Below are 13,009 nucleotides of genomic sequence, written 5' to 3'. Positions count from 1 at the left end.
AGATCACTGGTTGTGAAGAACGAAAAGTGCCATACAATGTGCTGTGGAATCCTTACATCTTCCTATAGTCAGAGAAACAAAATTAGATGTTAAATAGATTTTGAGAAAAATTAGATAAAAAAACTCCTCAAGGAGAAGTGGTGTCTGCGGCGCCGGAAGTAAGCTTACATCTATTGGGAATAGGTTTAGGACAAAAGTCTGTTCAGGGCATCTTCTCACGTTCCTTAAGGCACTGACGTAACTAGCCGGTAGCCACCACGAACCAAATGTTGAAAAGTCAGTATTGTTAAGAATAAGAAACCAAGGAAGGACAGAACCGAAACTTGAGAAGAAATCAATGTTAAAAAAGAACAAACCATGCAAGGACAGATGGTCATGTGTGTGGAAAAAATAGTTAACAAAATGAAAAAAATATTTATCTGCTTACCGAAATTCTGGCTCCATCTTTGTTTGCTAATATTAGTGACTAATCTCTGAAGTTGATAGGCGCGGTGAGTGAATTAGGAGAGGGTTTACAATGGTGTTGTCGAATGATTTTCTCTAGGAAGTCAAGTTTTACTTTTAAAGAGGGTAAAACCAGAGGTCACACCGGTTGGAAATGAAGTTGACGGGATATATTGAAGCCATCCATTAGGATTCAAACCTCATCACTCATCAAACCTTTTCGTAAATCTAAACTAAATAATAAATACACATAATAAACTCTAATTGAATTGTATTACTTATGTTTTGGTAAATGTAAATGTAGTTTAATAACCACGCATTGGTATACGTATCACTAGATGAATAAACATAACGAAGGTTACACATAATAAAATTAAAAAATATAATAAGTTTAATATTGTGTTCATATTTAGGTAAATTATTGAAATCATGTTTACTGAATTGTTTGACAAAATATACGAAATCATGCAAACCTTTCTTTATTAACATATCAGAATGTGCTGTTGCATTCATAAATTAACATAAAGTACTTCAAATAACATAATCATATTTTTTACGATCCAGTAGCTTTTTCAATTTCAGTAAGCGCAACCCAAAACGTCAATAAAAAATTAACAGAACGTACTTAAAATAACATAACCAGAATAACTTATTGCACGCATTATAGTATTAAAAGTCTATGCAATGGACACAATTATTTTAATGCCTTAGGTATAAATAACTCAGAGCATACTTCCTAACTCCTTAACCAATCGCTCTTCCTTTTTAGATATTTCGTTGTAGTATTTCTTTGCTGCTTCAAGGACTTCTTGGGATTTCAAATTGAACGGATTCATCACCAGATCAATAGCCAGCCGTAATCTAGTGCTATCATTTACCTAGGAGAAAAAACAAAAGAATTCAGACACATAGGTTAGATTAAAATTTTGAGATAATATATGAAACCATCAAACGAATTTTATTTTATAACTACCTTAATATTGTAGTTACTCCTCCATTGGCACTCCCTCATCCAGGTTGTCACCCAAACTCCACAATCATTCCTGGTATATGTAACAAAAAGTTTATTGAAGTCTATAACCGACTTAACTCCTAAGGGAACAAATTCATAGCAGACGAAATAGTTCTGTAAAAAATTATTATCTTCCGTAACCAAGGCTGGCCGGAAAAGCAATGTATAGCACTATTACAACGTCAATAGATATGTTAGCGGTCTCTTTTACTTGTGCAGAAGGAAAATGTATTCATCACACGTTAGCAAATTCATTGATGCATCTCAGTAATTGAGAACTCAACAATCAATAATAACTTGTAAGGTTTCTTACGAGTCATCGTTCTGCTCGCCAATTTCTGCAGGGTGTATTATAGGATACTCCAAAATTACTGGTCTGTGTGTTGTTTGGTTAGCATAGAAGGTCGAGTCATCAAGCATCTCCTCAATAAACAGTGCCTGTAATCAAAGTAAAATTTAATTCAATTGTCAACTCTGGTGTCTGTTGAATCAACTTAGAATTTACTTCCGCTTATTAGAAATTTTTAAACACTACCATTAGCTTCGCACAACGACGGCGCCTGGTTCTGCTTGAGACGCATGGTTTAGAATCCAGTAATATTAGATGTCTTTTTTCAATGTCAATTACAAGCAGGTACCAGTGCATGTTATCCTCATTCATCGGAACAAAAATCTACCAAAAATATACACAAACAAGTTATATTGGAATAAGATTTTTTTACTTACATTATCATATATTACGAGAATTAAATTACATAGTTACCTTGCATAACGATTCAAACTCTCCCATGTATTCCTCAGCGTAATAGCGTTTCAAAGTCTTTGGGGAGTGAGTCCAATTAAGGGCAAATTGCTGAAATATAATTTTTCATAAACATGTATAAGATCAATTGAAACCAGGAGATGGAGATTCTCTTAATGGTTTTCACTCACCGAAAACGTAGTGGGTAAAAACCATAAGCAGGGAAAACCGGTGTCCTTGCGTGCATCACACATGAGCATGCTAGATGTGAGGTTTATGATCTGCTTCAGCGTTCGTTGATTGACGGCCAATAAGAAAAAATATAAACATATATTCCCTTGTTAAAATTATTTTATATGTTAGGAATTTCATTTAAGAAATTAACGAATGCTAATGACTGAAAAATCCATACCTCGTCCACCAATGGTTTGTTTGGCAGTAGAGTATACATGACTCTCTTATTAGCGTGCCACAAGTTTGTCTGTGAGATTATCTCCGAATTCAATTCTTCATCCTCCAGATCTGAACCGAAGACGTAGGCTACGACTGAAACTTCGTCCTTGCACAGTGCCATATCTGCTGGGGGACGGAACAGAACAGGCTTCCACTAATACAACAAAAACTAAGCCGTTAGTTATTAATATTTAACTAGCATAACAAATCTCTAACACTTACTTAACAAGATATAACCCACCGCAGGTATCTTTGCGGTTTCCTTCGCTAGTGGCAATTTTCTGTCAGCGGGGTTGAAGTAGCTAACATATATAGCCTTGTCTAAGCTACTCGTTATAACTGGTTCTGTAGCTGTCTTCTTTCCAGTACCATCATCGCTGAACAAACTTCGGCAAATAACATAATCATCTGGCGGTGTCTGTTCACACTTCGGAGACATTGAACAACACTTTGTAGCCATATGCGATATTGAATCCGCGGCTTGATGAATGCTGGACATGTTGGATCTAATCTTCTTGGAGGAATCCAGATTCCTCTCAAGAGTACCGGATGGCATGCTGAATCCGCTCATGATCACAGGCATGACTGTAGGGTTGAAGGTATCGGGCGGACCATTCCGAAGATTAATCGTTTGTGGCATAGTTCCAAACACAGGATAACACGTCTTGGTCTGGGAAGCAATCAGGTTTGAAAGTGTATTCATCATCGTGGACATTTGCGTTACAACTTCTTTTAGGAAAGGTTCTACGACTGTAGTTTTACCGAAGTCGTCGCCTATCTCTTTGCTGGCTCCACCGTTAAAATTTACATGTAGTCGCTGGTCATGCATGGTGCTTCCTCGGAGACTGTGAGAAACAAAACTTAAAAATATGAATACTTTATATTCGGAATCGTTTTAAAAGGACTTGACTAGTTTGTCGAAATGTAATTTAATTCTAACCTTGATGACAATTCTATCACTTCCTTGTCGACAACTTTTCTTGATATTTTTCTACCTTGTTCCTTTTTGGCTTCGTCGTCTCCATTTTCTATTTTTTGTGTTGAGCGTCGCTTTCCTTTGGCAGCCATTGGGTGTTTTAGCTGTTTATTTTTTTTATTAAAAAAAAACATGAAAAATACTGCAACATGTTCAATTAATGAGTTACACTCCACTAGCAAGCACAATTTCTTAAAAGAATAACAAACATGGTAGGTTGTCCCTACTATTCAAAGGAGTTTTGACAGTTGAGTGATATTTGGCTATAGACCTCTAATATATGAGGCAGTTTACGTTTCCAGTTTATATTCCTAAATTATTGAAAAAAATAATTTACATAAAAATCTTTTTTCTGATTGGTAAAAGATAAGGCTCCAACCAAACACCTTTTTTTAAAATTATTTCCGTTTAGTCAAGGTATCGATCCTTTGGATCTATTTAAAGTTATTCAGCTCAATACATTTGTTTAATTTCCTGTGCTGTAGTCAAAGCTATTAAACATTTTCTGGTCACCGTCTATTTTTTTTCTTTAACCAATCCGTTTCTGGAAGATTTGTATTGATTTTCGTAATGAATGCTTGTCTCCATTAAGTTGCTCATAAAGTAATATGCTCATATAACAGAATTGTGTTTGTTGTTATCTCTTATTATCACACACTTGGTCAAAGATTTGGTCCGTAACAAAGTTTAATGCGACGGCTAAACACTGGAAAAGGTTAGCATGAAAATAATACACGTATTTGCTGCTAGCTCGAGAAAAGGGAAAATTTTTTTCCATTTCCTATGAGTTATATTCCTTTTCATTAACTATGTGTATACCATTACCTGTCTCCCACACAAATCTTTGATTTTTCGTTTGTCATGGTCATTCATCATCTAAGTTATGGTGGATCCTAATTTATTGCGTAATGACTTTTTTGCTCTCCACCTTTAGGCCCGTTGCCTATCACTTATAGGAGACTGAACTTGACATCCCTCATCGCAAAGCACTTCCTTCCCCGGAAGCTATTAACGAAACTTAAAACTAACTATTAGTAATGTGTTTGGAACTTTTTTAGTAGCATAACATTGGATATACTCACTATAAAACTCGAACCATTAACTCGAAGACATTAAAACTAGTCAGTAGTGTGTGTTTGGATTACATTTTACAAATGGGAGTTTCATTAAAATTAATTCTGCAAGCTTGATTTTGATGAAAAGTAAGTTTGTCTTAAAGTGATTTACGTTTGGCAATCTTTGCATCAAAATGAATCATTGTAAAATAAGTGTTGTTTGGATTATACTGCTAAAAATCACTTTTAGATGAAAAATTACTAAAATGTAGACCAACTTAAATAATTTTCGTATATTATCAACTTAATTTAAATAATTGAATAGATCTTATTAATTAATTATATAATAAAATTAATATTTATACACTAAAATAAATATAATATATTAAAATTGGCAGAATGTATTTTTAATTTAAACTAACAAAATATAAATTTTAGAGAATACTAAAAAATAATAAAAAAAATTATTATTTATCTTGGTAGTAATTAAAATAAATCCAACAAATGTTTATGATATTTTTTATATAGTATATTTTTATTATACTTAGTACTATGTTTTAGTATGCTATTATTGATTATTTTTATTATTTACAATTTATTTTTTGTTTAAGTTACTTTACCTACTAGAATCAACAAATCATATCATAAAAAGATAATAAAAATAATACAAAAAATTACAATTATAAAAGTGTATAATATCAAATAAATAATAATAAAAAAAGAGTTAATGTAAACAAAAATAATAAGAATTCCATATATAACATAATAACATTGAACCGTTGCGAATTGAACCAGAAACCGGCAATCAATAAACAATATACACGAAGCCGTTAACTAAAAGACCTAGCGATCAAACCGCGAACCCTAAACCGTTAACATTGAACCGAAAACCGCCAAACGAAAAACCATAGGCACAGAACCATTCATGATAAGACCTAACGGCCAACCCGTGAACCCTAAACCGAACACATCGAACGGGAAACCGCCAAACAATAAACCTTGGCCACGAAGACCATTCAGTCTGAGATCTAGTCACTTGACCGGACACATTGATCTGTGTGCATTGAACCGGAAACCGGCATACAATAAACAATATAGACGAAGCCGTTCACTAAAAGACCTAGCGATCAATCCGTGAACCCTAAACCGTAAACATTGGTCCAGAAACTGCCAAACGAAAAACCAGAGGCACAGAACCATTCATGATAAGACCTAACGAGCAACCCGTGAACCATAAACCGTACACGATGAACCGGAAACCGCCAAACGATAAACCATATACACAGGACCATTCATGATAAGACCTACTGACCAACTCGTACACATTGAACCGTACGCATTGAACCGTAAATCACCAAACGATAAACCAGAGGCACAGAACCATTCACCCTAAGACCTAACGACCAAACCGCGAACCCTAAACCATTCCCGATGAACCAGCAACAGCCATACGATAAACCATTAGCACGAAACCGTTCACTCTAAGGCCTATTCACTAAAATCGTACACACTGAACCGTGCGAATTGAACCGAAAACCGGCAAACAATAAACAATATAGACGAAGCCGTTCACTAAAAGACCTGGCGATCAACCCGTGAACCCTAAACCATAAACATTGAACCGGAAACCCCCAAATGAAAAACCAGAGGCACAGAACCATTCATGATAAGACCTAAGGAGCAACCCGTGAACCATAAATCGTACACGATGAACCGGAAACCGCCAAACGATAAACCATATACACAGGACCATTCATGATAAGACCTACTGACCAACTCGTACACATTGAACCGTACGCATTGAACCGTAAACCACCAAACGATAAACCAGAGGCACAGAACCATTCACCCCAAGACCTAACGACCAAACCGCGAACCCTAAACCGTTCCCGATGAACCAGCAACAGCCATACGATAAAACCGGCAAACAATAAACCATTAGCATGAAACCGTTCACTCTAAGGCCTATTCACTAAAACCGTACACACTGGACCGTGCGAATTACACCGGAAACCGGCAAACAATAAACAATATAGACGAAGCCATTCACTAAAAGACCTGGCGATCAACCCGTGAACCCTAAACCGTAAACATTGAACCGGAAACCCCCAAACGAAAAACTAGAGGCACAGAACCATTCATGATAAGACCTAACGACCAACCCGTGAACCATAAACCGTACATGATGAACCGAAAACCCCCAAACGAAAAACCATATACACAGGACCATTGATGATAAGACCTACTGACCAACTCGTACACATTGAACCGTACGCATTGAACCGTAAACCACCAAACGATAAACCAGAGGCATAGAACCATTCACCCTAAGACCTAACGACCAAACCGCGAACCCTAAACCGTTCCTGATGAACCAGCAACAGCCATACGATAAACCATTAATACGAAACCGTTCACTCTAAGGCCTATTCACTAAAACCGTACACACTGGACCGTGCGAATTGAACCGGAAACCGGCAAACAATAAACAATATAGATGAAGTCGTTCACTAAAAGACCTGGCGATCAACCCGTGAACCCTAAACCGTAAACATTGAACCGGAAACCCCCAAACGAAAAACCAGAGGCACAGAACCATTCATGATAAGACCTAACGAGCAACCCGTGAACCATAAACCATACACGATGAACCGGAAACCGCCAAACGATAAACCATATACACAGGACCATTCATGATAAGACCTACTGACCAACTCGTACACATTGAACCGTACGCATTGAACCGTAAACCACCAAACGATAAACCAGAGGCACAGAACCATTCACCCCAAGACCTAACGACCAAACCGCGAACCCTAAACCGTTCCCGATGAACCAGCAACAGCCATACGATAAACCATTAGCACGAAACCGTTCACTCTAAGGCCTATTCACTAAAACCGTACACACTGGACTGTGCGAATTGCACCAGAAACTGGCAAACAATAAACAATATAGACGAAGCCGTTCACTAAAAGACCTGGCGATCAACCCGTGAACCCTAAACCGTAAACATTGAACCGGAAACCCCCAAACGAAAAACCAGAGGCACAGAACCATTCATGATAAGACCTAACGACCAACCCGTGAACCATAAACCGTACACGATGAACCGGAAACCCCCAAACAAAAAACCATATATACAAGACCATTGATGATAAGACCTACTGACCAACTCGTACACATTGAACCGTAAACCACCAAACGATAAACCAGAGGCACAGAACCATTCACCCTAAGACCTAACGACCAAACCGCGAACCCTAAACCGTTCCCGATGAACCAGCAACAGCCATACGATAAACCATTAGCACAAAACCGTTCACTCTAAGGCCTATTCACTAAAACCGTACACACTGGACCGTGCGAATTGAACCAGAAACCGGCAAACAATAAATAATATAGACGAAGCAGTTCACTAAAAGACCTGGCGATCAACCCGTGAACCCTAAACCGTAAACATTGAACCAGAAACCCCCAAACGAAAAACCAAAGGCACAGAACCATTCATGATAAGACCTAACGACCAACCCGTGAACCCTAAACCGTACACGATGAACTGGAAACCGCCAAACGATAAACCATTAGCACCAGACCGTTCACTCTAAGGTCTATTCACTAAAACCGTACACACTGGACCGTGCACATTGAACCGAAAACCGACAAACAATAAACAATATACACGAATCCGTTCACTAAAAGACCAAACGATCAAACCGCGAATCCTAAACCGTAGACGATGAACCAGAAACCGCCAAACGATAAACCAGTGGCACGGAACCATTCACTATAAGACCTAACGACCAAACCCCAAACCCTAAACCGTACACGTTGAACCGAAAACCGCCATACAATATACCATTAGCACGAAACCATTCAGTCAAAGACCTATTCACTAAACCATAAACATTGGACCGTGCGCATTGAACCAGAAACCGGCAATCATTAAACAATATACACGAAGCCGTTCGCTAAAAGACCTAGCTATCATTCACTGTAAGACCCTAAACCATTAACCCTATCAGAAATTTTTTTTCATTTATTTCAATTACTACCAACATAAATATTAAACTTTTTGTTAATGATTCTCATTTCTCTCTAAAATTTATGTTTTATTAATTTTAATTAAAAATATAGTTTCCCACTTTTTATATATTATTTTTATTTTGGTCTATAAATATTAATTTTATTAGAGAATTAATTAGTAAGATCTATTCAGTAATGTAAATTAAAATGATAATATTGTATACAAAAATTATTACTGCTTATGCTAAATAACCTGTTATGATTCACAGAATATGGCGAGGTTTACCCAATTTAATTTCAATTTTGCCTTACTAGATAAAGTTATCACATGTTCTTTTTCAAGAAGAAACTATAAACCGCACCTAGTGGTATCAATAAAATCATATACATGTATACAACGTAATTAAGGCCATTAAATAATATTCCATTTAGGTAGGTGATGGTTAGTCTAGGACTACGAGCAAGAAGATGGTGCAATAAAGTGGAGACCATGCTGCATGACTACAAGAAGGAGGAAATGAGTTGGTGGTCTAAGTATAGAAAACTACAACTACAAACTATATGCTTACAAATTCTAACCCATACAACATGGATACTAGAAGGAAGCCCTCAACCATAGCAATCAAATGTTTGGAAATGTTCCATGGAATTGATCGAACTGCATTCAGGATGCTGACGCAAGTCCTTCACCGTGAAGTTAAACAGTCCCTGATGGTCATGGCATTTCTATTGTCAATGGAGACAATAGGACTGAATGGTATTGTGCAAACTGCCATAAAAAATGAAGGCTGGTTTATGAACAGTCTTGCCGATGAATGTGTCATCTATTTGCAATGCCTACTATCTCAGGAGTTCTCTGGGGTTGTGGAGAAGTCCAGAAAACTCGAAACCCTCGGACACGTGCTGAAAACTGAGCTCACGTTATACCAGGTTCATAGGATGAGATCCGTCCTCCTAACTCTGATTCCCGATACCCTATCAACCATTTGCGCTAGAATTCTAGGCGACATAACGATGGATGCGGTGTGGTTGGAGTACCAGAGGACTCCTAAAGAACTACTGGGTTTCAACACACAGGACCAGTGCATATCGGTTGCACCAGATGCATTGAGTAGACATAACAATGGCCGAGGATTGCATATGCAACAAGGAGGAAGGCAAACTGAGCAAGATAAGGGAAAGCAGAAGTACGTCTGCAAGGAGCTGGATGACGCGGAACGTCCAAAGACATTGACCGTATGCTTTGGTCGAGAGTCCATGCCCACTGCAGATGGCATTGCTGAGTTTTTCTGCAACATGTTTGGTCATGTGGTTCAAAGGGTGACAGTCATGCCTCGGAGGGACAAAGACTCGGGTGATTTTGCTTTCGTTCTTTTCAACGACGCATCAATCCCGCGCATTATCATGGGGGACAAAAATGTCGTTCATCATACCATACAAGGCATGAAATGTTGGATCAGATGGTGGACAGGAACACATTATCGCTGTGTGAATTAGTCATACAATATACGATAAAGGTTAGTGTCTTTTTTTCAAAATAATATACTTCCAAAAGAATCTTTACTTGTTAAGGGAGATGAAATGTACGTTATAGGCTCATTTTTTATATCCAAGTTAGATTATCTTTCCATGTTACTTGATTCTGTTAATAGAATCTTGATTAATCCGGTTCCTTATTCGGCTGTGGTCATGAAGTTTAAATTGGAAATAACAAACCCTACGATCATTAATTAAGTTAATGTCGTTTGGAGTCCTTCACCATCTACCTCCCAAACACAAGATATTATTATGTACTTGAACTTGCTGGGACTAACGTAAGAGACATACCAGGAATGTTTTTTGGAAAAATATTACTTGAAGTTCATCTTTTTTTGTTGGTCATTTTAAATTCGGACCGGTGTATATGGCAGACAATTTGTGTATAAGTTTTAATTTTATTCGTGGCCACTAAAGCTGTTGTTAGGAAAAAAAAATCTTTCTCAAATGTCAAGGATTATACACTATGACCAAAAATTCTAAATGACATTTAAGTGGGCCACTGACAATGTACTTGTTTTGGAAATCTAGTACGTTTCTTTTTTTTCTTAACTTTTTTCAAAACCCAAAACCGGGAGAGTGCTCCAACTAAAGAATAACAAAGTTAAGAAATCAAATAAACCCAGCATTCTTGAGGGAATACAATATTGTGACAATGATTTTGTTATGGCCACAAACAAATCTTAAACAAGAAGAATAGTTAAACCTATATTTTCATGGTAACACTGATTGTTAAGGGGAAATTTTATTCATCTGTAATGCTTACCATAATCCATTGTTTTCCAAAATACTAATGTTATCATATATGATACGTGCGAAAAGTATCATTTGCATTCAGTAGCATTGTATTTGCATGCAGTAGCAGTCAGTATCTGGTCGATACACTGCTGATAAACAAACTTAGTCGCAATAAAATAGAAAGCAACATATGCACCATAAATACAAACCATAGTATATCACAACTGATCACCAAATGTCAAACACATTACATCACATACAAAATAACACATTAAGGATAACATTTTTGATTAATTACACTACACAGGAAAGTTTATAGGTCTGCATAAATCTGTTAATTTGACCCCTGGTTGACAGACGATTCATGAGAGGTCTGGGGTCGCTGTCGCTTACTAGGACCTGCCTCAGCCCCCCCACCATGTTGCCTCTTGTTTACACTGTAGTTGAGTTAAAAAAATTTAAGCATAAAACATGAAAACGTGAGAAATTAGACCAGAAAATAATGATCCATTGTTACTCACCCTGACTGCTGAGTATCAAAATATTTCTGTTGTTGGATCCGGCAGTGATTCCTAAGGAACATCTCGGTCTGGTAGACTCTAAGTTGGGCTTCTTTGTTGAAGTAAGCCCCGCACACCAAAGCTAAGCGTTGAACAATATAGTCAGGCAAAACCTTCGCCGCATACAGTTCATCAACAACACACGGAGGTTCATCTTTCCGGTTAATGTCCCGGACGAGCATGTAGAATACTCCCCAGCCGACGTACCTAAGCTCCACACTCAGCAAAGAGCTTCGTCTGTACATGCGCCGTATCCTCCCTAAATCAGCTCCCTTTATCCAGAACCTGTTACCTTCTTGCTTGGGTGTGATGTGGAGGCAATTGTCTTGAGTGTCAACCAAATAAAGATCAGTGGTACTGTACTACTTGAAGAGATTCACAATATTAGGTGGGAATTCAACATCATCCTGTGGCGAAATAAGACAAAACCATGGCAACTTAGTTTTCCAAACGTTTTCTTAACAGAATCATAACAACAAAAGAAGGCAAAATTGTGGATATACGTACATCTGTTGCAAAGAGCCAAAACACATAGAACTGGTTGTACGATTGTTGAATGTTCCTTAATGCATTAACATACCTAAACCAACATATAGAAACAACAACGAATAAAACAGAGTGGCCCGAAACCATTAAAGAAAGGAGTAGCCAAACATTTTGTGACTCTTTATTTAATTAATCAATGCATGCAGTTATTTCAATATGCTCCATTTTATTCTTTACAGACACGGCTGCTATCAAACGAAGTGGTAAAAATTGAAGAAGATGGTTACCGGAATCCAGACTCCATTCTTGATTAATTACTTCAACGATGGCTGTGGTTGAAGGGAGGGAGATGCCAAGGAAGTTTTCAGACGAACAATAGTTGATTAATGAACATAACTTTTTTTCTTCTTCAGTTGTTTTGCTATGTAACTATGTTAGTTGAGAATTTATTAATCCTTTTAATGTAAAATTAATCCAAACGTCGAATCAGTGGTAGAGGGTACTTAATATTAGCCAACTCTGTGTTATCCGAAATTTTGGAAAACGTAAAATAAACTTTAATTCATGATTATCAAAATGTTTTGGAAATGTGTCGTTTATAAATGTGCAAAGATTTTTTTTAGTTTTATGTAGTTAATAATTTTCATTGAAGAATGTAAATATAAACAATAATAGTTATCAAATAGATAGTCACAGGCATTTTAAAAAAGAAAAAAAGATACCCAATAATCAGATTATTTAAAAAATTGAATTTAATTTTAAAAATTTTAAAACGTTTGTTTCGAGTTTCTAGCGGTTTTAATTTAATCTAGCATTAATTTCGATAGTAATAACTGTTGAAGAATTTAAATTTCAAAGGAAATAGTAGTAGTTACGTATAAACCGACTTATTTTACCTAAATCTTAAAATGTGTTCCAGCAACTTTGCATAAATTAATGCGGTTAATAGCAATCAATTAATAATTTCATTTTCCTAGGATT

General features: G+C 36.8%; 1 protein-coding gene across 1 annotated transcript; it reads left to right on the top strand.

Annotated features, from left to right (window-relative positions):
- The first annotated feature begins 9,296 nt into the window (after positions 1-9,296).
- Positions 9,297-10,205, top strand: LOC130933259 (uncharacterized). Its single transcript, XM_057862824.1, has one exon. It carries the CDS (start codon positions 9,297-9,299, stop codon positions 10,203-10,205), a length of 909 nt encoding a protein of 302 aa, XP_057718807.1.
- The last annotated feature ends 2,804 nt before the right edge of the window (positions 10,206-13,009 follow it).

Source organism: Arachis stenosperma, chromosome 1, assembly GCF_014773155.1.
Source record: "Arachis stenosperma cultivar V10309 chromosome 1, arast.V10309.gnm1.PFL2, whole genome shotgun sequence".
Lineage (NCBI taxonomy): Eukaryota > Viridiplantae > Streptophyta > Magnoliopsida > Fabales > Fabaceae > Arachis > Arachis stenosperma.
Note: the sequence above shows the minus strand (reverse complement) of the source record. Positions and strands in the feature narration are given on the sequence as shown.